Source organism: Catharus ustulatus, chromosome 2 (assembly GCF_009819885.2).
Source record: "Catharus ustulatus isolate bCatUst1 chromosome 2, bCatUst1.pri.v2, whole genome shotgun sequence".
NCBI lineage: Eukaryota > Metazoa > Chordata > Aves > Passeriformes > Turdidae > Catharus > Catharus ustulatus.
Window position 1 is genome coordinate 28,264,740 of NC_046222.1, and position 25,007 is coordinate 28,289,746.

The 25,007-nt window shown below is 39.7% G+C and overlaps 1 protein-coding gene across 1 annotated transcript in view; it reads right to left on the reverse strand.

Annotated features, from left to right (window-relative positions):
- Positions 1-2,376: 2,376 nt before the first annotated feature.
- The window catches only part of SPAG17 (sperm associated antigen 17), a 104,233-nt gene continuing 81,602 nt past the window's right edge, over positions 2,377-25,007 (reverse strand). The window contains 20 exon segments of the mRNA XM_042779028.1: positions 2,377-2,521; positions 6,076-6,213; positions 7,355-7,499; positions 8,529-8,589; positions 10,412-10,578; positions 11,022-11,173; positions 11,303-11,398; positions 12,260-12,356; positions 12,968-13,070; positions 14,372-14,419; positions 14,871-15,015; positions 16,584-16,629; positions 18,043-18,156; positions 19,795-19,974; positions 20,336-20,463; positions 22,044-22,128; positions 22,130-22,175; positions 22,349-22,470; positions 23,274-23,450; positions 23,845-23,987. Of these exon segments, the coding sequence (XP_042634962.1) occupies positions 6,077-6,213; positions 7,355-7,499; positions 8,529-8,589; positions 10,412-10,578; positions 11,022-11,173; positions 11,303-11,398; positions 12,260-12,356; positions 12,968-13,070; positions 14,372-14,419; positions 14,871-15,015; positions 16,584-16,629; positions 18,043-18,156; positions 19,795-19,974; positions 20,336-20,463; positions 22,044-22,128; positions 22,130-22,175; positions 22,349-22,470; positions 23,274-23,450; positions 23,845-23,987 (2,192 nt within the window). The 3' untranslated portion in view covers positions 2,377-2,521; position 6,076.

Genomic DNA, 25,007 nt, shown 5'->3' on the forward strand with positions numbered 1-25,007 from the left:
TTTCCCTCTAAAGGTCCAGTGGTGATGTGGAGAAATCCGGTTTTCCTCTGGAGTCCAGTGGAGAAAGGGGCTCCCTTAGTGTCCCAAAGCCTCTGTTTTTATCTTGGTAAGAAATGTTGGGCTCTTCCCCCTGGCTGGAGCAACTTCCAATGGGATGCAGTAATTTTATCAGTCACACAGTGGGACTCAGTGGGCCATTAGCAGACAATGACTCCCTGGAGGAAGAATGGGTTGTGAAAAGATAAAGAACAATGCCCCGCCTGGTTTCAATGGATGGCCCATTAGCAGATTATCTGCCATTGAGACAAGGATCACTGTCCCCACCCTCAACAGATGGTGATAGAATAGATACCTTTTATCACACTCTGTATTGTAACATGCGGCTTATAATCAGGTGCGGCTTATATATGGACAAAAAACAAAAAGTTGCTGAAACCCAGAAGTGCGGCTTACACTCAGTGCGGCTTATAATCGTGAAATTACTGTAACTTCGTCAGGGGGTGATTGCTTACTTGCCTCTTCAGAGTCACAGTAGCACCTTGTGCTCCATTTCCAGGTGGGTCTCAGACTTTTTATAGAAATGGCAACCTTCATACAGCTCTGCCAGTTGTTTCCAGGTGCTCCTATAATTTTGTATTTGTCCAGATACAGATGAAACTTGTGATCAAACAGCTGCACTCAAATATTTCTCTATCCTGACTTATGCTCTTCTATTTCATTTTATTCTGTTCTTTTCCTTTACTACTCCTAAAATAGACCCTCATAAGAGGGATTACTGGGAGGAGGAGGAGACACTGTAGGATGATACATTTTGTGAATAAAGTCAGTTGACATCTGTTATCCACATTATCTGCTGCTGAAATGGGCCAGCCCACTGGAAAAACATGTTATAGATGGAGAGCTGGCTTTTGACACCACAGTGCACCCTCAGTTGAGGCGGCTGAGGAGAAAGATGTCAAAACCAGGTACCAAAAGGGGAAGGCTGACTGTTCCTCTGTTTACCTTAATTACATGGAGATAGATATTTCAGATGGTGTTTGATCATCTGGGAGACCTGGAATTAAAAAAACACCATGGCCACAGACACATGGACTCAGGTACCAATGAGAAGGAAGTAAATGGTTATACAGAAGAGCAGTTTAGAATGCAGTCATCTTACAATGATGACGGGTGTTCTCTGATCTAAGTTGGAAGAGGTGGAATTCGTTCACTTTTGTGTCTGTTTGCTGTCACTGGTATTAGGGAAGAATCCTTGGAGAAAAGGTCTTTTAGGTGTTGGAAAGTTGTTGTTCTCTCTCCCTAGCTGCTAACACTGGCTGCCCTCTTGAAGTTTCCTGGTGGTTCTCAGATTTGTGTCACTTGTGATGGGTCTGTACTAATGCAGGTCTTGGGTGGCTACTGACAGAGTCCAGCATATACGTTAAATGGAAGAGGTCTGTCCTGTGCCAATAGTCCTGGAGTTTTAATATCCTTGGGACATCAGTTTGCCCTTTCTTGAGTGAAATAACTTGGATTTACAAACCTGAGCAGGAAAGCACTTTCAAGTACAGGGCAAGCTCAAATCTGTATTGTTAGAATATGTATCTCACCTAACAGTGTGGATGAGAGGGTTCAGAACTGGCATTCATATTTCGCACTGGTGAAAGCTGCTGTTAATGCTTTTGATTGTGGGATTCTCAGTCACTGTGAAGTGTTGAGAGAACAAATCATCTGCATGTGTCAAGGAAAATTCCCCATTCTTCTCTCACCATGTCACATGTTGGAAAAAGGATGAAGCACAGGAAAAGACCTTGTGAGAAATGAATTCATAAACCAGAAGCAGAGATGCATTTGGACACACAAATATGGTGGCTCAAAAAGAGCCTGTGATCTTTCTTTTAGTCATTGCTGTGTAGGTGGGAACAAGGAGGGAGAAAAGACCATCTCTAAGTTGTTCAGTCCTCCACTATGAAGAGGAATGAGCATTTGAAGGTGCTCATGTGTGACTGAAAAAAAGGGTACAAGATTCACTCTCTTGTCTAGTGTAACTTTGTGTACTTGCAGCCCCTTTGGTATTTGCAGCTTATTAAAGCACACATAAAGTTAAGCCTATGATTGTGAAAGTAAACATAAACTTAGGAATTAGATGACCAGAGCAGGTCAGCAGTTCCTGAAGAATCACAGTTGACTGTGTTGAAGCCTGGTGCATTCCCAGGTTGAAAAAGATTTCAGGTTCCTCAGCACAGATTATTAGACACCTAATGCCTTTTAAAAACAAACTTGTTGGGACCATGCAGCATTGCTCTGTAGTAGGATTGAAATACAGAAATCTTTCCACTCTCTGCATTTCAGATAGCCACATGAGGAGATTGTGCAACTTTTGGATCACCTTTTCCATTAAGGCAAAATAGGGGAAAAAATTTATTCTCATTTAGCTGATTAAATAAATGAAAAAATTACATTGGATGTTTCCATAAGGTTGGACTAAAATCTAGGTATTTCAGTTTTGCTGATCTTGATGTTGTTCTTCTGGTGTTCTGACCTGTAGTGGAAGAGTACAGAAAATTATCATGAATGGAAAGAAGAAAAAATAAGAAGAAATCCCAGCTCCACCTTTGTACAGATGTTGAACCAAACTCAGTAATTATGTCCAGATTCTTTGCAAGTGTTGTGTGAGCACTGTGATTGCTATAGACAGCCTTCAGATTTGCCTTTTGCTGTTGGAAGGGAGCAACAACATTAGACTAAGTTCTTACACCAGCTTCAAGTAGATTAGGGATTTGCTTTTACTGCACAAACTGAATGGTATAAAAATCATAACCACATATTCAGGATGGAGAGGCTGCTTGGGAATACTGAAGACTTTCCATGCAGATTCCTGTGTGGTATTTAATTCTGAGTGTGTTAAGAGACTATTTTTGAAATGTTTTAAGTATTCATGTAAAATAACTAAGAAAATTTAATGAGGTAAGACTAAGTTTGGTCAGGTGATGCTTGATCAGTGGTTTTTGCTTGTTGATCTCTGCTAGGAGGTGTGGCAAATCGTGATCAAGTTTAATGTTGCAGGGAAGTTTCTAGGTCTCAGTAGAGAGAATCACTGAATCTGGTGATAGTCAGCTGGGAAAGGTGATGGAAAATGAGAAAGTTCTCATGGTGGCTCTGGAATGACTTGGCTGTTTCTGTTCTAGATGGCTGAACAAGACTGTTTAACCAATTACAGGATTTAACCTAGGAGTGTGTCAGTGTTCCATGTTTTGTGAGACTAAACCAACCAATCCAGAGTTCCCTGATATGTCTAAGATGGATATTGTTTTGAGTCCAGGAGACTTTGAGGGAAGGAATGTTCAAAGAGGCATAAGGTACACTTGTTTGGGTAGCATGGGATAGCTGCAACCCGCTTCAGTAGGAATTATCAATCAATTCACAAAAATACGCTATCAGAAGAGAAAGGAGGTTTGGCTGTGGTGACAGCAGCTATGATTAGCTGGATTAGACATGTGGGAGGAGAATACTGGGTAGTTTCACGATTTCACAATTATAAGCCGCACCTGATTATATGCTGCACTTCCGGGTATCGGCAACTTTTCATTCTCTTTCCATATATAAGCCGCACCTGATTATAAGCCACACGTTACAATACAGAGTGTGATAAAAGGTATCTATTCTATCGCCATCTGTTGAGGGTGGGGGCACTGATCCTTACCTCTGCGGGAGATATTCTGCTAATGGCCCATCCATTGAAACCAGGCAGGGCATTGTTCTTTATCTTTTCACAGCCCATCCTTCCTCCAGAAAGTAATTTTCTGCTAATGGCCTACTGAGTCCCACTGTGGGACTGATAAAATTGCTTCATTCCATTGGAAGTTGTTCCAGCCAGGGGGAAGAGCCCAACATTTCTTATCAAAATAAAAACAGAGGTTTTGGGACACTAAGGGAGCCCCTTTCTCCACTGGACTCCAGAGGAAAACCGGATTTCTCCACATCACCACTGGACCTTTAGAAGGAAACTGCACCTTCTGCAGGAGCACTGCTTCAACTGAATCACATCTGTCATTGCAGGATGACTGCAATCACCATTTAATCGAACTGCTACCAACACCCTGCCTGACGGGGTGTCAGGTTGTACTCTGACTTTGTCAGGGTTTGGAGTTTGTTTCTTTGTAGTACTGTATTTCTATTTTATTTCCCTAGTAAAGAACTGTTATTCCTAATTCCCATATCTTTGCCTGAAAGCCCTTTGATTTCAAAATTATAATAATTTGGAGGGAGGGGGTTTACATTCTCCATTTCAAAGAGAAACTCCTGCCTTTCTTAGCAGACACCTGTCCTCCAAACTAAAACAGCAACTTTTCATTCTTTGTCCATATATAAGCCGCACCTGATTATAAACTGCACTTCGGGTTTGGATCAAAATTTTATTCAAAATGGTGTGGCTTATAATCATGAAATTACTGTAATTTCTCTCCCTTTGTGCTTGTCATGGAAGATGACCCTGATCAGAATTTCTTTTGGGACTGGGGGTGTCTCACTTAAATGTGAACTGACTGGGCGAGTATTTCTCTTCCGTTTCAACAAGAAGTGAGAGAAGTTTATCTAAACTGTCTTCATGATGATCTCCAGGTAGTAAATCCCTAAGGTGGAAGGCATTAAACCAGTTGTTTTTCTAGACTAATTGTGTGTTACTCTGGGGGTAAAATTCCACACTGGAAAAGGAGATATTTAAACAGGAAAATAAGCTATATTTGATATACTGGGCAGTCCTAGAGCAGAAGCAGCAGTCAGAGGTATATGTTTGTGAAGTTTTTGAGAACTAACTGATGTGGTCACTTTTCTTTTTCTCTAGAGGAGAGGAAATGACATACAGCTGGATTTTTTTTGCTGATTGGTTAGATAATATGGCAGACTTACAGATGCTTAAGTTGAAAGATGTCAGTGTTACACATATGAAGCAAGCAGGGACTTGGAGCTGAGGAGAGACATCCATAGGGTTGTCACCATCAATTGTATTGTAGAGTGCCTGAGCCCATGGGGGTGAGGAGAACACCAGCCTAATATTAAACATGTTGGCTGGTGGTTAGTGAGAAATTCCCAATATTTCTTGTTATCAGGGAAGACTTAAACGATTTTAAGACACTTTTAGAAAGCATCCAAAGGAGTGCTACAAGGATGGTAAAGGGCCTTGAGGGAAAGCCTTGTGAGGAGTGGCTGAGGTCACTTGGTCTCTTCAGCCTGGAGACCTCATTGCAGTCTTCAACATCTTCATGAGGGGAAGAGTAGGGGCATGTACTGATCTCTCTGTTGACCAGTGACAGAACCCAAGGTAGTGGCCTGAAGCTGTGTCAGGGAAGAGTGAGGTGGCCTATCAGGAAAAGGTTCTTTACCCAGAGGATGGTTGGACACTGGAACAGGCTCCCTACAGAAGTAGTCAGAGCACCAAGCCTGACAGAGTTCAGGAAGTGTTTGAAGAATTCTCTTAGGCACATGGTGTGACTCTTGGGATATTCTGTACAGGGCTAGGAGCTGGATGTGATCCTTGTGAATCCCTTCCAACTCAGGATTTTCTGTGATTCTTCATAGAGACTGATTCTGTAAGGCTGCAGAAATGTGCTCTGTGTGCAGAGGGTGGTGTGTATTTGAACTTGTCACATTGAGGCTGCCCTATCTGTAAGACTTTTGTCCCTTACTAGACTTCCTGTCAGTGTCAACGGGTCACCAGTAAGACTTGGTTTTAGAAAGTGCAAAGTGTTAAAGAGAGGCTGATTTATTAGGGCTTAACTGTAGTAAATCCAGCTGCCAGGAGGCTCAAGGACTTGTTTAATGTGGAGACAGTAAGTGAAAGATTTGGGACAGGACTGAGGAGGCTCTGCTGTGGGTTCCTCCACTCAGCTGAGCAGTTGTAATAACCTGCAGTTCCCTTGTAGTGAGTGCTTTGGTTAATCTCATTCAGTGTTTACCTTCTCTTGTCACAGTTACCAAGTCAGTGTGATAGGTGCATCATTTGCATGGGCTTTATTCAGGATGCTGCTGATGAAGGGAAGAGTAGGTAAAACAACTGTATCTTAATTTAGAGCTGGTGTCACTGCATCCAGTACTCACACTAACTGCAAGGCTTCCATGGGAGTGTAATCCGTAACTGTGGCTTGGGGCTTGTAGGAACTGCCTGAACTGCTGCTGCCATCCCTCCCTGGGGGTATCCTTCTGGGCGGCACTCATAAACGTCACTGGATAACACAGGTGGAATACCATGTTAAGGATCTAAGGTACCTTTAAGTAAAATAACATGTGGAGGTAGGAATGAATTCTGGAAGAAAGGGTATAAAACATCTTGAATCTGGACTAGTGCTCTCAACTAAAAGGATAACAAAGATTAAAAGAACAGGTAAAATATGAGGGAAGGGCACATGTTTTGGAGGCTGGTCTACAACTGTGTCTGAGGACTGGGTGAGCAGGAACAGAAAAACAGCTGGTTTTGCTGCTATGCCACTAGTTCTGTCTAGCTCAGCTCTGCAATTATAGGTATGAAAGGTTTCTTTTGGTCAATGTAAAGTACATTTGGGGAGTTTCAATGTCACATCTAGAACATACAAAGCCTCTGAGGAGTTCTGTTAACTATTACTCTGGACGGGCTCAGAGAATCCTGAAGTTCTTTCTTTGCTAAGGGTAGTCTTTAGTGTGAATGAAGTTTCTGGCATGTTTGGATGTAGCTTGCCTTGTTATTTCTTTTATAGGTTCCCAGAGGACTCCTTCTCCCAGACTTCTAAGTGTAAATTTGATTAAATGTCAAATGGAACTTCACCTGGAGCACAAGGGAAATAGAAATAATAGCTATTGACTTGGCTCTTTTCTTTTATTGTACTTCTGTTGTCAGTCGAACAACTGAAAAGCCCACTGAACCCACACAGGCTCGTTTCTGACAGCATTCATGTGCTTCTGTGCTTGCATCTTTGCTGCTGCAGGGATTGTCCCATTTGCCTGTTTAGTATCAGGACAATACATCATTTTGTTGTTCATGAAGTTGTACCACCAGATGCTGCCACAGATTCAAAAATATAATAAAGTATTTTCATGAGGGGTGGTGGGAAAGAATTCCTATTATTTTAATTTATTTTTTAAAAGCAACATTTTTCTGAGTTGCTATTCTTCCTTTCCCTACTTTTCAAACCACGTTATTCTGATGTAAAATGTGTTTGGCATCAGAATCTTGCTCATTCGTTGTGCTTTTGAAAACACCCATTTGTGTATTTCTGAAAAGGACGGTAAAGCTTGCTACTGCAACAGCCTGCACTGGAAACAATGCTTGAGGCTCCCAACAGGAAGATGATCCCCAGGGTCGATGCTATGAGGTGAGTGTGAGAAATAAGACAACAAAGGATATTTGCTTTCACAGGCAGAAGAAGAGTTTCAGTTTCTGTTAATATTTCAATATCATGGGAAACTTCTTCAAGGCCACCAGTGTCTTTCCCTCCAATCAGCATGGCAAAAATCTCTATCTCCAGTTCAACCTGCAAGCCTGCTGCCACCTAGGAAAGACAGAGAATGACTCACAGGTAAGGTGCAAATTTCATTCATGGTCCCCTCCAGCAGTCCTTGGAGCTGGTGGTTGATGCCCCAAACCTGTCAGTGTTAGAGGCATTTGGACAGTGTCCTTAACACTATGCTTTAACTTCTGGCTAGCCCTGAAGTGGTAAAGTAGTTGGACTGGAGGGCCATTGCAGGTCTCGTCCAAATGAAATAAAATATTCTGTTCTAAAAAGAACATAAAGGTAGGGGGATGCACAAAAGGGGCAGATGTGAGGAGAAAATAAGATAATGGAAATTATTCCGGCCATCTAGATGGATTTCTGCAAGGCCTTTTACACAGTCCCCTACACCATCCTTCTCTCTCCACTGGAGCCTTTAAAGATTCCTTCCAACCCATACTATTCTATGATTTTAAGTACTGAATTGTGGCTAAGGCTCTGGACCAGCACTGTTTATTCAGAGATAACATGCAGGTGAAAAGAGAGACTGAACAAAGGCAGAAAGCATGAAAGCTTCCTACTTAATGGGATAATTTAATGTGCTATGCTGCTTTGCTAGATAAAAAACTTTAGGTAGAAAACAGTTGGAAGCAGGAGAAGAAAGGATTAAGGCAATAGTTTACTAGGTTCAAATCCTGAAGGTATCAGGACAGGAAATTAAATCTAGGCATAAGACAGAGCAGATATAACAAACACCCTAAGGAGAAGGGAAAACTCAGAGGCAGTGGTAGAGTAATCCTGTTTACTTTGAAAAAGCTCTCTATAACTGTTTGACCAGCTGCTTTCCACTGAACTTTACATTTTTATCCCTCTATAATCTGGCACAGGCGGAGTCTCGAGTGCATGAGGTGCTTAGCCGAAGGTGATAGAGGGATAGTGGAAGACAGCATCACTTTGAATAACTTTAAACAAAACTGTATACCCTGGCAGCTCTATTACCAGACAGCTTCTGTCCCAGAAAGGTGCTCTAGCTAGCCTGAGGGCCAGCTGAGTCTAGAAAAAACCCAAAAACTCTCCTGTGTAACCTACAGGTCTTGGTGTGTACATCACTCTCAGTCCTGTGTGTGGAGGTGGCTGCTTCACTCGAAACCTGTCAGAAAGAGAAGAGAATCAGTTTGCCAGAAACTGTTTCAGGCAGAAATCACATCTAGGAAACAGGTTGCCTGCTCTTCCTCTGCTTTTTAAATGACAGCAGAATTTCTTAGCTCATCCTTTCCATCATAATGTACAAGTTGGACTAGAGCAGTATTCCTGGGCTTCTCACTAAGGCTCAGGTTTCTAACAAAAAAACCCCAAAAGAGCAGGTGAATGGGCCAAAGTAAGCCTTCAAAGAGCTTGTTAACACAACAGAATGTAAAACAGCAGCATTTTAAACCTGCACATTCAAAGGAAGCTGAAGTACAAACAGCTTCTTGGCAAACACCTGTGTGATACAGACCCAAAAGTCCATAACAATCTTTATTTAATGTCCTTTGATGTGATTCTATTGCAGAAGGCATGATAGTGGTAGGAATTTTGTGCAAATAATCTCAAATGGTACCAACTAAAGCAGAAGTTTTGCTTCCTCATTTCTTACTGATTGGCTCATATCTGAGATTCTGTCCTTTTATGAATGCCACTTCTAGTGTTCAGATTTTTAAAGATCATTAGATCAGATATGACCTTTACTTTTGCATTACAGTAATTTCATGACTATAAGGTGCACCCTTTTGACTAAATTTTTCCCCCCAAACCCGGAAGTGCGCCTTTTAGTCGGGTGCGCCTTATATAATGGACAAAGTTGCGAAATTTGCCAAACTGGAAGTGTGAGCCACAATGGTGGGGCGGTGCTGCAGGAATGCCAAGTTGCGGGGTAGGGGGGGGGGCAGGAGCGGGCGGCATGGCCAGCAGGAGCCGTGTGGGGACGGAGGGAGCTGCTGCCGGCCCTGGCCCGGGCGTGTGCGGAATAAGAAGCCGGGTGGTGCCACTCTGGGTGTGGGGGCGGGGGAAAATGAGAAGCCGGGCGGTGCTGGCCCCGGTCCGGGCATGGGGGAAACGAAAAGCTGGGCGGCCCTGGCTCAGGCAGGGGGGGAACGAGAAGTGCAAGGCCGCAACAGCCCCGAGCAGAGCCCGCCTGGCAGCAGCATCAAAGCAGCAGCAGCGTGGCCCGGGTGGCCAGGGGAAAGCAGCAGCGGCACAGACCCTGCGGCCGCAGCAAAGCGGTGGCGGCACTGCTGCAGCCCCTGCGGCCGCGGCGAAGCGGCAACAAGCAGCGCAGCTGCAGGTAAGCGTGGAGAAATGGCGAGAAGCGCTGCTGCCGCCGGCCCGGGGAAAGCCAAGACACAGCGCGGCCGCGTGGTGGGAGCCAGGAGCCATAAGCCTTGCCAGCTGGCGCTGGGATGGGCAGGAGTGCTGGGGCCCGCTGCACGGGGAGGGCACCTGGGGCTGCATTTAAAGGCTACACCGATCTTTTAAAAATGCTTGCAAATTGAGCACCTGCCAGTAATTCGTTACTTTGTTGCGCACCGCACGGCTCCTCCCTGCAAAAAAAAAGTGTGTCTTATAGTCCGGTGCGCCTTATATGATCTACAAAGTTGCGAAATTTGCCGACGCCCAGGGGGTGCGCCTTATAGTCTGGTGCGCCTTATGGTTGTGAAATTACTGTACTCTGGAACTCATCCTGTGGATTTCATTCCCTTCTGAAGAACAGTTTACCAGCATAGCCTTGCACCAGAAGCTGTTAAAGGCATGGCAGTAGAACAGGCATTCCTAGGATATGGCTCCATCTTATGGGAAGCTCTGGCAGACCTATAAACTGGCTGCCAGAATTCCTACATTTTCTCTGGAGTGGTGGCTCCAGAGAAACTGTACTTGATTTTTGTAAAGATCTATTTGGAGAGATAAAAAACAGCGTACTAAGAATTCAAACTAACCTTGAGAAGTTGACACCAACATTCTTCATGATTACAGTAGTTGCATAGGTGCAGCCTTCCTTTAGCACTCCAAATGTCACCGTGGATGGGTTGAGATGGAAGCCAGTAAGATCCTGTCTTGTTGCAAGAGAAGATGTGCTGAGCTTTCCTGATGCAGGATCTTCTATCTTTGCAGGCAAAATATGAGACAAAGATAAAGTTGGTGGCCATTAAGTCAGGTAGAGAATTACTTAGCATATATTTGACCTCTGTCCACTCACCTTGAAGAATTACAGAAAAGACATCCTAATTTGAGTAAAAACTGATGCAGCACTTTGAATACTGACTGAAAATTTATACTGGTTTGAGTTTTCAGATGTATTAAGCCATTGAGGTATCTCAGGGAAAATGGGGAAAGCTCTGCTATTTGGAAACAGAGCTTTCATGTAGGTGCCTGATGCAGAATGAGCTTTTCCTAGCAATTGAGAGGAAAGGTACTTCTAAAATTGCTAGTAAACAAAAATGAAGCGCAACAGCCATGTTACAGTAAACAGATTCAAAACACCTTCCAGTACTGCTCCAGGGTGAAGATTTTATGGAAAAGAGATGACAAGAAAGATACTATTTTTACCTTTTTATTTGGTATGGTGTTTAGTTTTTTCCCCTGAAGGCATGATGGTAATACTACTTTCTTTTTTCTAGTCTGTCCTGTAACATCCACCATCAGACTTGGAACATTATGTTGAAAGGGTGTTTCTTCTTCTCTTACTGCAGTGCTGAGGTCTGGAAGGGAAAAATTTCCGAAGGCATGAAAAAGTGACAGGTGGATTAAAAGCTGTATTGCAAATACCACGTCAAAAGTTATTAAAAGATACCAAGCTGCTCCAACTACATTCTGGAAGGCAGGTGTACCTGGTGTGCTGCTGGAACCATCATCTTCTTTGGAAGGATCCTGCAGCGGAAGGCCAGATGAAAGTGATGAATCACTTGTGGTATCAAATTCAGCTGCTAAAGGGAAAATAATGGAATACTGAGTCAAGTGTTTTTTATGAGCACCATTGTTTTCATAAACATATTAAACAAATCACAGTCTTTGGCACTTTAATTTAGACAATCTTAGATAGGTGTCCATGTAACCATGAGAGGCTGGGAAAATTCTATGTGTGGCATTTTGCTCTACTGGGCCACAGGGATCTCAAAAATGCCTGTTGTATGATTGGCCATTTCTTGTTCTCTGGCTAATTGAACTATAAGCCATAAAGGACTAAAAGACAATCCAGCACAGGTCTTATGGTCATTGAAAATGAGGATACATGGGAATTAGTGGGGGTCTGATAAAGCCCCACAGAGGACTGTTTTCCTGATATGAATCTTTGCTGTGTACGACTTTTAATCTCATTGTATGATTTCAGTAACTTGTCAGGGCTGCTTTTTAAGCAGAACTGAAGTATTCCTCTCAGTTCTGAAAAGCTCAAGCCTGAGATAATTCCCTCTTTTATTGCTTCCTGTCATGGAGTCACTGCTTTCTTCCTATATCCTCCAGTTTATCCTTAGCCTGCATGTTTCCTATTCCTTACTGCTTTTGCACCAGCTCCCTCTTATCACTGAGTTTCAGAAATCAATCTCCCTTTTTTCCTACAGTCATACTAGTTATTTTCCAAACTTGGCCTCCTTGGTTCTTGCTCATCCACCCCGGTTATTCATGCCATTCAAGTTTTTCTTGAGCATTTGTCATCTATCCACTCCTTATTCATAGCCTAATTCTTCAGCTTAGCATCCAAAGCTGATGGTTCTTCCACATTCAGTGATGTCTGCAAGGGCTTCTTCCTTCTGAAGAAGGTACAAACCCGATGCCAGACAGGAGATTACCTCCACTGGGTTTTCTTAACGTCCACAGAGGGGAAGTCACACTTTCTTCTTTTTGAAGTGGAGGAAGTTCCTTAGACATTGCTTCCAAATCAGGAAACTAGAGAAAAGAAAGAAAGAGGGCTTAGGTTTCCCAACTAAAAACCTGGGAAAACCAGCCAGCAGCCACCCTACGCCCACTGAAAAAAAAGAAAGGAAAAAATAATAAAAAAAGGAACGCAAAGGAAACAAATAAGCAGAACCAAAGTAGTGACTATAAAAGAGATATAAATAGTTACATCCAATTGCAATCTACATTTCTGAGTAGACTTCATGCACTTACAGCATTTACCAGGTGAAATTACAGTAGGAAAGCCTCCAAGATTACCTCTAAATTGAGAATGTTTGTTTTACTTATTCTCTTTCTAATAAGCAAGGAGAGGGATTTGAGGGATAAATAGAAAACCCTGGGGTTCAGCTTTACTCTGAATCAGGCTCTCTCCAGAGTTTACGTAAGGAATTGTATAGAATTCGTAGTCAGTGAATATATACCATCTTCAAGACAGGATTTCCTTTACAAGAGCATATAATTCCCAGTATTAATTATGTCACAGCTGTCCTTTATAATGATTTGTTGAGATAGAGGCTGAGATATGAACCCAAAATTGTCTTTGGGAGTATGGGAGATAATAGCTGGCCTAACAAAAGTAACCCAATTTTCAGCTGCATTACCTTTTCTTGGAAAAAGTCTTTGCTAAATTCAGATTCAAAATATGGAGCAAATATTCTGTTTTTTATTGCCATAAATGTAGTCTTCTGTTCATCCAGTTCTTTCCTAGAGATGTTTTTTACATTGTTGGTAGTGAAAAAAAAAAAAAGCATTATAAATGAGTTCACCCTGTTTTTCAGTATTATGCATCAAGAAATGAATTTGGTGAAGGCAAGTAGCATTTTTTCCCCTGGTTCATCACACAAAGTAATATTCTCATAATTGGCAATTTTCTTAGTGGTGGATTAAGAATTGATTGATTTGATCAGAATGCATATGGACAATGAGTTGCCTGCTATGAAGAGTTCCTCCTCAGAACATACTCCATTTCTCTAAACCTTATGAAATATGTCTGGGACTGCCACTGGTGTCTTTCCAACCTTCCAACAAACGCTTCAAGTTAAGAATTGGTATTCCAGATGCATTGCTAAAATTTTGAACACAAAACTCATCTAATTTCCTTATTTTATCACAGAAAGAGTTGATGGCTCTGTGGATACAGAAGAAGATGTTCAAACTTCTGAAGGTAAGGTTGACCAGAGTTTTCAGCTTGATTTAGCCCAGTTTTACACTACTAGAGTTTCACTGACTTGCAGGATCTAATATCAGCTATGAAATGATCACTCTTAATCACACTGAGAGTTTTAGCACTGCCTTTAGAGCCAGAATTGCACATGATGTTCTTGGGTGCTGGCTGGTCAGATTTATATATTTGAAGTATTTTTTAAAATAGGATCCAAAACCATGTGAAATGCTATATTAAAATGTATGTGTGAAACTCTAAAAGGCTTTTTTATCTCATGCAGGTCAGAATGTAATTAAGATGCAATATGGAACGCCTCACATGGAGTGCTGTGCCCACTTTTGAACTGTCTGGTGCACAAAAGGGCACAAAGATGATTAAGGGTTTGGACGACCTTTCATGTGAGGAGAGATTGAGAGAGCTAAGACAGTTTTGCCCAGAGAAGCTTTGAAGCACCATCATGTGAGACATGTCTGGGGTTCTATTTGAAAAAAATCAGCTTTTATTTGTGGAATACCTGAATCTTAACCTAAAGCATCAGCATTTGAAAATATTAATATACAGTATTTTCCACACTAGTGGCAGAAACAGAAATGAAACACAGTGCTTCTGAATTCAGCCTTGTTTTGCATGGTAAGTTAACAGTAATACTGTTAAGTTTTGGGGGAAAAAAACAGAAAGAGACTCAAACCATTTATTCAGCATTTCTGTTGAGTAGAAAATACCCATTATTTGTAGGCAAGCCATTGGACCATCACCCAAGACCTGGGGAAATCAATAAATTCTTTAACAAAAGTAGATTAAGCTGGCTCATAAAATAACTTGATCCTACTAATATTATTACCTGTTCTGTTCCAGTTTGCTTTGCCACTTGGATGTTACTCCTTCTGGACTGAATCACCCAGAAGAAAAAAAGAGAGAATAGTGGGAATGAGGAAACAATGAGTCTTCTATAAATACAAAAATATTTACAAGATAGCCCTGGAAAGAAAATGCTTTTTATGAGAGTATGTTATGTAAACACCTCAGCTGAGTCCTGACTCAAACTTGTATGGTTTGCACAAAATTATTTGCTCATATCTGCATTTTTATTAGATCATTCAATCCAAGAAACATTCAAAATCCTTTCCCAACAAGCTTTGAATTATCTTTCTGATAAGGAAACAGAGGCACAGAGGGACAAAATAATCACAGGACAAGACAGTAAAACACTGCCATATGTATCTAGGGATTTAGGCCTCAGTCCTTAAAAACAGTCAGTAAAGCACAGTACCTTCCCTCTGTTCTTGGCTTCACCCTTTGTGTTATTTACATTTGCACCAGTCCCCGCAGCTCCGTCCTACCTCTGCTGCTGGTCTTCTCTTTGTGCAGTGCTTGTCTTCTCTGTGTGACCCTGGGCAGGAGGAGCCACTGCCTGTTCATACAGCTCACTCACATGGGCTGCAAGGTGAAGGGTATTACTGAATGGGCATGCTCTGCCAAGCAGTGCTAGGTGTTATGAAGAAAAAACATCAAAGAATATATTTTTAAAGCATCTTTCTGCCACTTAAGGAAAACTAATAGAGCTGTTGTTACTGTGAGGGAAAAGGCAGAGAGAACTTAATTCCAAAATCAAGATCAGAACATAAACATATAAGAAATGGAATTCAATATTGAAAGGACAAGAAACAGATCAAGTGAACACTCCCACCCTGTATTTCCTGACATATCTTTATGTTCTTTCAAGATACAAATACCTGTGAGTAGAAAAAGTTGCTGATATTTAGTCAGGCACTTTCTAATTGGGGTGTTCTGAGGTCTCTATCTACAGCTGAAGAAAATAACATGGGCTTTCAGGGACCCTTATTACATTTAACTTGCTTAAGTTTTCTTGTGCTTAATTGAGGCTGTGAAGCAGCCATGACCAACATCCTCATGGAAGTTCCTCATGGAAGGAACTACTAGTTCAATATGTACAATGGAGAAATACCAGTCTTTCCACATTTAATATTGTGACCAGCTCTGGGGCTTTACTAAAGAGTTGCCCTGTCCTCTGACATATTTTATAAAGTGTGCTGTTTACTTTATACCTTGAAGCTAAATCATGGGTACAAGGAAATTTCCTTGGCTGAAAACAATTTTCTTTGGCAAAACTTAGGCGATGTGAGTATTCGAGAGATATGATCCTATTAGACTATGACAATATCTCTTAATGTTCTGGGAATTACGTAAGTTCGAACTTCAAAATGTGGGGTTGTTTTTTTTTTTAATCAGCTTTTTTGCCATAAAATATGATTTTATTTTCAGCATTTTGCTTTTCTTTCCCATAATCTTCTTCATTAGCAATATTACATTAAAATTATGGCTTCATTTAAAAGGAAACTGTTCAGCAAGAATTTGTTGCAGCAGTTTCAGTTCACTTTGCACAGTATGAGGGTTTTTGACATGTAGAAATACTCTTGACAAGATATGTAGGGCAAAAAAATAACACTTGAAAGATGAGCATCACTACGGGATAGAATGTAATTAATTTTTCTATGGAAAAGGTTATGGGTTTTTATAAAGAAACAGACAATTTTAATTTGTACATATTTAAAACACTAATCAATGGTAATAAATATCTTGTGAAAACTTTAACAGAAATTCATGATACATTGCTCCATCTTTTCCCTTAGGTAGGTGAATGTAACCGCAACATGTGATGGTGTAAGATTAGATTTTGAAGTGTAATAAATAACCAGGATTTACTTAGTTGCTTCGAAAAACTTGTCTGAAAAGTTGTTACTTCCATAAAAGTAGCCAAGTATTGTAATAGCTCTTATACCTAAGAAAACTCGTTACATGTGGAAATGTGAGTCAAAATGTCAAATAAATATGCCTAAAACCAGGAATTATTTTTCAGAGGTACTGGATCATTGATGCTAACAAGTTCTAATCACCTGTGGAAGTCACAGAGAAGATGTACATAGCACATATATGAATTCACCTTTATATTCCCTCTTTAAAAATATTACAATACTTTTAAACTTATTATGATACTTTAAATTTTAAAAATATAGGTATTAATTTTTTGTTACCTCTATCATTGAGCTTTTCAGTTGACTTCTCCCAGTCAGGGAAGGACTGCAATGAAGAAGGAATAACTCTGACTATATGAGAAATAAAATTTACAACAACAGCATCTTATTCAAAGGATTTATATTGTAAACAAGTGCCACCTTGTTACCCCCATTCTTGTAGTCATATTGTCTGATATTTCAGTGTGTTAGAAAACATATGCTGGGAAAAAAGGAAATTAAGTACAATTTCTCTGTTCTAAATAGGTATTTGTTTCCTTCTTGATGACCCACTTCACGGATAGCTTTGTATTTCATATGGTTACTTTTTATTAGCTCAAGCAAGCTATTTCCTAATCAAACTCAAATCCTTCTGCAAAAAACTTGAACAAGATACATTTATATTGTATTAAACTTATATTCCCAACAAGTGAAATGGGAAATGTATTCAGGAATTTGAAGGCTCTGTTACTGAGGAGATCTCATGTGGCTTACAATAAAGTGAAGGAGGGTTAAGAGGCTCTAAAGTGTTTCCTTTATTCTCACGCTGTCTCTGAAGCAGTTAACTGGAAACAAGAGTTCCTGTGATCAGGCAGTCTGGGTTGTAACAGAGCTATTGGAGACTTGGGAGCAATGTGACACTGATTCCTGGGTCACAACAGGTGAACACTGAGACTGCTGCTCACAAAAGAGTTGTCCAGTGTGAAATCTGTAACTGGAAATGTGCTGAATGTAGCCAGGGCAATCAACAATTTTTAGTCACTAGACAAATTCACTGGATCTGAGCAGCATGTGAGATTCAGCACCTGGGTCTCATCAAAGTAATAAATGTCTACCTAGAGGAGAGATGCACATGGAGTTACTGACAGATCATTTCTTTGTCCCTCTTCCCAGAAAAGCTGTGATCCTCTGCCCCTATTTACCCACCTTTCCCATTACCTATTCCTATCCTTTTTCTTTTTGTGCTCCAATTATCCATGAAAATTTGCAGATTATATTAAAAACAAACAAACAAAAAAAACCCCACAAAAACAAACAACCTGCTCAGCAGAAATACTAATATTTCTCCAGGCTGTTTTTGTATTCTCCCAAAACCTGGGTTTAAATTCTTACTATGGAGGTGGTTGTGGTAGAAATAAAAGTCTCCCATATGCAATGACAACAGACTGGAGACATTTTCATCCTGATGTTGGGGGATATTAAAAGAAGTGAATTTGGTCTGTGTGTTTGGGAACATATCATTCAGTAGAGCCAAACTCTTGAACTGTTATGAGCATTGCTTCCCCAAACGGCAGCAGTGCTCAGCTAAATTCAGACCAGCTGAAGGCTGAGCGTGGCTCTGCTTTACCACTAATCTACACCAGAACTGTGCTACTCTGACATTTGCTGGTTTATTAATGGATAATGTGTTCCAAAGCTCACACTTCCAATGCAATACAAGGGTTTTGTTGAAAGAAGTTAAAATTTTGATTTTTCTCACTATAATTAGTTCAAGGAGACTTGCAGCATTCTCCTTTTCCTCTTCCGTTCTTGGTTCTTTCACATTCATCTCTTCCAGCTTGTTTTCCCGCTTTAAGATGTTGTCTATATACTCCTGGTGGAACAATGAAAAAGAACAAGAAAGATGCAACATAGACTTAAAATAGATACTCCCATTCACATAATCATACCAGCTGCTACAGAAAAAAGCAGTTTTCTTTTCCCACATTGCTTTAAATCAATTGGATAGAAAAAAGGGTTTTAAACACACCACTGCCAGAAAGCTATATGCAGTACAGAATTTACTAACAGATGGGTTTGCAGATGCAATCTGTTTCCAGTGCTAGTTCTTTTTCACTTGTTTATATCTCTTAATCTTATAGGAGATGGAGAAAAGAAGAATAATATTTTCTTTAGATCTTGATTTTGCTCTGGCAAAGTGAAGGTTTGGCTAAAGATTTAAGATACTTCATTCTGGAAAAAAAATAATTAACTAAATATTGATTCATGAGCAATGAGGGTATTTCCACTGCACATTTATGCAATTATTGCAATTATTACAACTTTTTTTAGCGCTAATAATTGCAGCTTTTCCTTCCCAATGTAACAAACAGCATTCATCTTTCTCTAAAAATCAACAATAGATCTGGGTGAGGGAGGGAACTTCCTTACCATTTTGGCATGGAACTTTTATACTGTCGCCTTCAAAAGATCAATATGCAAAGTAAAGAATAATTTTTATATATTTATAGACTGAAAAACTGGTAACATTTGATACTGATAGACTTGCATATCCCAAACATGTCTGGGCTGGACAGCTGCCAGTGTTTTACTATTGCAAGCATGTTTTCTTTGAAATGTACTGTGGGGAAAAAAATTTAACTGGCTACAATGTGCTACTACTACCTTCACAAATTTCACATGTTGTTAACTTTCTAATTCAGTCTGCAATGCCATTATCAAAATAGGTTAAATGAATTAATTAGAGGACACGTATATTTTGTTACTCTCTAATTCTTAAGTAATAATGGGGTTTTGACTCTAAAATCTCTTCCAAGAGCATCTTCACAATGTGAATTAAATAAATGAATGTTTTACACCAACACTGAGAAAAGCAAAGCTGCTCACTTTTGGACTCCATCTAAGAACACTGGCACAGGAGGTTTAGCTTGCTCCCTGCTATGAACCAGTCACTAATGAGGGATGGCCACAAACTGTGTCAGAAGGCTACACAGCTATTTCCTAGAAATTGGTAGAGTAACGAAACTCAGACTGGAACCTGGAAATATTCTACACTGATTTATGAAAACAAATACATAAACAAGAACAGAGTGTGTCTCAGTGACCAAGTAAGCTGTAGAATTATGGTGAGCTAGAAATTCTTGTTCAGCTTTACAGATTTAAATTCTTAAGACTTTTTGAAGAAAAACAAACCCTTAGCAAAATAAAAGTGAAGCAACAGATATCAATATTGACAGCAAGGAAATTGCTGTGTTAAGAGTACGTCTATGATGCATTCTGGACTGGATCTCATGTATTTGCTCAGAAAACTAGGTTTTTTAAGAGGTAAGTGAAACAATTGAACTTTTTCAGAAAAACACTTATATCACCTGTCTATGTATGAAATAATTGTTCTTCAAACACAATAGATTTCTTCATCTCAGGTATATACTACACATTTATCAAACCAAATTTGTCTACTTTTCTGTTTTCTATTGCTTACTGAAAGGATGAATAAATGTGGTTGAACTACCTTGAGGGAAAGCTGCAGTTTTTCTCTTAGTTTATCACAGAGTGGCTTATATTGGAATAGCTGGCGGATTTGCAGTTTTTTGGGACATTTTTGCACAGGGCCTGGCATGGGCAAATGTGCTGATCCAATGCTGAGACCCTTCCAAACACACCTTCCAGCTGCGGCACCCGTGATCTCCCCCTGAACAGAGAATAAAAAGAGCAAGAGGCTACTTAAATTAACAAAAATGTAGCTATCGGCAATGTGTCTCAGATGAAAAGCATGTGCTCTCCTTATAGAATCACAGACCTAGACAATAAAATCAGTAGATTCCTGGGAACAATTTATCTATCCTAAAAATCAGGTATGATGAACTCCCCTTAAAACTGCTATATACCCTCACTAATTGTAAAAGAATGGGACCATACATTCCCTGACACAGTCTACCCTTTGCTCTGTCTGCTTAATAAACATTTACATTTACATTGTTTAGAGCTTCATTTCCTCACAGAGACAAAGATCTTTGCTTTAACATGAAAAGACTGTTTTGAAACAATTATACCTCAGGAGGAAAAGATTCTTCCTGAGTCCCTGATTGAAGATATGGAGGAACAATGCTCTCTGGTTCTTTCTTCATTACCCAGGGGGATGCTTCAGCCATAGGGTGGAGGATAGTAATACTTAAAATACCTGGTTTAAAGACACATTTTGCTAAGAATTAGTTCAAATTAAAGAAATTAATGGACAAATGTCTCAGACCTACAGAAGAAAAACCTCTATCTATTTATCTATTACTAACATTTAGCTATTACTAACAGATAAAACTCAATGTATCCATGGCTACAGATAATAGCAGACCACTTAGTTGGTTATAGAATAGTTGTACAAATTCAGATTACTCAGCCCATTTTTAACAATAAACTGCTCATGTTACTTGCTTTGATTCTTGGTTAACAGCTCAGTTGTATAGTGTGGGGAGTAGCCTAAACAAGGAAGAGGAGAGCACTGACCCATGTATACTGAATACTGATTTCAGAAGTACTACAACATATTCAGAACATGCATAATTCTTCACTGATTGCTCGATGGATTCTATTAGAGATGATTTATTTGTATTGTTTGCACAAATGTTAATGTTTTTCAAAATAATTTTTCCAGCTCAACCTAAAAATTACTTACTCCGCTATAATCTACCCCACAGGTGACCTTCAAAATGGATATCACCATTGAGTTACTTTGTCACAATGATAAAAAATGGCAAAGCCTTATGATCAAGGCAAATAGAGCCAGTATTGTGAAAGGTGGAGGAGGAAGAGTGGAAAATGTGTTACAATTACAAATGATTGCTGGTTGTAAGTAAATTTTCTTGACTGGGATTTTGACTGGGTATGTATGCTCTCCATCTTTCCGATCTTTTCACCTTCTGCATTTTTCTGGCTCCCACCATGTCCCTTCATTTTTCCTTTTTTCCATGGCAAAATTATTTAATTTGGTTTCTACAATGGAGAACCAGTAATTTTTGTGAATACCAGTACATTAAAAAATGTGCAACACCTTGTAAGGGTATTAAGTGGGAAAGCTGTTATATGTCATATATTTTTTGATACAACTCTATGAGAAATATGTCTTAGTACTGTATGGCTTGAAGCCGACTTCCCTTATCACCCCCTCATATCCAGGGGAACCATACTTTTCTCTCTTTTAAAGATATTTTTGTTTGCCTCTACCTGTTGCACCACAGTGTCTTTTACAGAAACACAGCATCGCCAACTAACTTTACAAAGATAACCAGTAATTCCCGGACAGAACTTCTTGTGCTGCTACTACAAGGTGGTTGGTATCGTGTAGTATTGGCAATTCCAGTTGTGTTTTTTCAGCTTTTTAATGTGTATCCTTTCAAACAGACAGACTAAGGGTCAACATCAGGATATCACTGTCCTCATTGCTAAATCAATAATGGAGACTGTGATACATTCAATTTTTAAATGATAAACACAAAGAATATATTTACTTGGTAATTGCTTTTATTTGTATGACTGAGAGTGGATAAAGATATGCCATTTGTTTGTTCACTTATCCCTTAACAGTGTCCTTCAGTTAATTCTCTGCTTCCCAGAGTTTTCCCCCAAACTCCTTTCTTTCATTCCTAGAAGTGTGGACCCTTATTTACAAGGGTAAAAATAATTCCTGACCAAATAAGAGTTTTGAAACTTTGCAAATTTTTCTATTAGTATAGAAAGAATGTCTGTCAGAAAAGAAAAGTTTTCTACCTGGTTGTTCTTGTACAGGATCCTGCAAGACTACAGTGGCAGGATCACTGCGGGCCTCAGACACATACTTGTGGACATCCTTTTTTTCGCAGGAGCTCTGTTCCAGATCCATCCGCAGAGATGATGAAAAACCTGCACAGCCAAATACACACATGGGACTGTATCAAGAAAGCAGAGCTCCAATGTGATGGCATCAGATGTGCAAACAGAGTACTGAACAAAGGGAGCACAAATTTATGAACCCTGTACAAATACTGTGTAATGAAGAAAAGAAAGCGTTAACCTATGAATGCAATGCTGTTTACCTGGGGGCATGCTCATCGTAAGAGGTTGGTTTGTTAACCTCATCTCCTGCTGAACTTGCGTCCTCCTTGCCATCAGAGCCAATGCTGCGAATGCACACATCTGTGCTGCCATCAGCCAGGACCTACAGCAGAAATTATGTGAAATTACTTGAATTAAAAGATCCTTTTAAAACAGTGACTTGCTGGTGAACTTTAACATAACCTAGCCCAATGAAAGAGACAGAAAAAAACACTTCATGCAGAGCAACTGGAAACTCAGAGGAAAAAGAAATAAAGAGGAAAACTGAAAAGACATTAAAGTCCCCAAATCATTTCTAGAAAGACATGTTGTACCATAAATACTAATATCACATGCTGATATTTAATAAATGCCCAAGGACTGTTACACAAAAATACTCACTGGTCAAGTCAGGTAACTGTACACTCAAGACAGACATTGATGTATACCTAGTGAGTGAACTTCTACAGTATTTTCCTTCTTGAAAATACTATGTGCCTGTTAAGTAATGTGGCATTAACATATTCAAACAAGACAACTAACAATCAAGATAACTAACAATGACCTAAAAAGGAATAATACTTTTCAAGGTATAATTTAAATGAAGTTGATTCAGGATAGTCCATGAGCTACATCTGACACACAGTTTTTAATCCTCACTTGCAGAGCTGATTTTTTGCTATAGTACAAATCATGCTAACTAAGGGAACTTTACAGTTGAGCTAAACTGTACATCATGTGTTCTGTTTCAATCTCTCTAAAAAGCGATAAATATTTAAAAAAAAAGGATATCCATCACTTAGTCAGGAAGTTATCAGAGTCCTGATTCTGGCTACCATAAATATTACAAAGTTACAATTTGATTTGGAGAGAAGTTTGTAAGATAGAATACAAATGCATAAACTTGTTTTCTTCCATGTGTTTTACCTTGAAAGTATTTCCTTTAGGATCCATCATCTCACAAATAGTGCTGGAAGTGTGTTTCATAATGTATCTCCCTGCTTGTTTCTCTTCTTCCTTGCTGATGAAATCATAAACTTCATGGCTATAAACTGCTGAGCAATCTTCATCAAAGAAAAGAAAGCCTCCCTTGCTAGGTAAAACCTATGACAGCAAAAAGGGAGAGACTCAATCCTCAAAGGTGAAAACTTTAAAGGTGAAAATGAAGAACTGATACAAATTAAGAGGACAGACTTCAGACATTAAATACTGAATCACCCAGTCTAGAGGAATCAAAGGAAGAGAAAGAAGGAAGATGAGGTCCAAGAGGTAGGCTGATCTGAGTCTCTGTAATATTTAACTTCAGGAAATTTAAGACTGATTTAAATATACATTTGTGAGTAAGTATCTAAACATTGGCAGAGTATGAAAGAGATGGAATAATAGGATTAATGAAGACTGTAGAGAAGGGGGGTAATAAAGGTGAGAGCTGCTAATGGCAGGGAACTTGGAACACAAAGGTTAAATGCCACTGTCACAAACTAAAAATAATTCCCACCTGATATGTTCCTTGTGGCTTTGCTAGAATAGATGTCCCATCTCCAAAGATAGTACAACAGGTACCATCCTCACAATTTGTTATAACAGTAGCAAACTCAGGATTTTCTACTTGTGTACCTTTGAGCTTCTTTGTGGTGGCTTCTGAGGGTTCATATAAGAATTAATACAGAGCAATGAGACAGGAGCACATGAATCATGGAAATGTCTTAGGATTCAAATTGCTTTTTCTCTCATAGTGCTGGATCTTTATCTCCTCAGTACAAGACCTTCATAAACATCATAGCATCCTTTATCACATATTTTTATGTTATATAAACAATATAAACGTTTGAAGTTCTGGACTGTGAATGCAATATAGGAAAACCCAACAGCAAAAAATATCTGTAATCATCTGTAGCAGGCCAGGAAAGTACACTGTGATGTATCAAGTATGGTACTAACCATAATTATCTGGATATTTGTAATATACAAGTTGGATCACTGAAATTCTTTGTGCCTGTAATGCAAGCTCTAAAATGTGAAGAAATTACTATTCAGCAACACAAATATTGGAAAACAAATGAAACAGGTATGTTAATCTGGTCGTTGCCTTTCCATTGAAGAGACAGATCTGATCAAGGATCTCTTGACTTTTAAAATCCCATAGGGAGATGTTCCTGAACATTTTCTGCTAACTCAGTAATGGTCTTTTCCTACACTGTGTTTGAACAGTCCAGAAACACACAGAGTAAATGTCCCCTTCATTTTAATTAAGGAGGACAGGACTTGTCTTGCAAATGAAGCAGTCATACAGAATACAACACAAGAAGAATGACCTCTGGCCCCACTTATTTCAGGCAAATATGTTTCACTTTTCTTGGCAGGACATTTTCCACAGCCATACTCAGATATTCAGTATCTCCAAGGTTGGTGAATCCATGGCTTCACTGGGGAATATAAAGATGCCTTGGTCCTTACATACCTCTTCAGTTAAAACTCAAAGCATCTTCCTTGTTATTATTAGGGCAGGTGGAGAGAGGGCAAAGAACACACTAAAACTGGCACTGTGGTCTCATGGTGAAGGAGAACCACATAGGTATGAAAAAAGGAAATTTAATTACTTGTAACAGTATATTTTTGCACTGAATATACTGCTGAAGAAAGCAAACAAATCAACCCTAG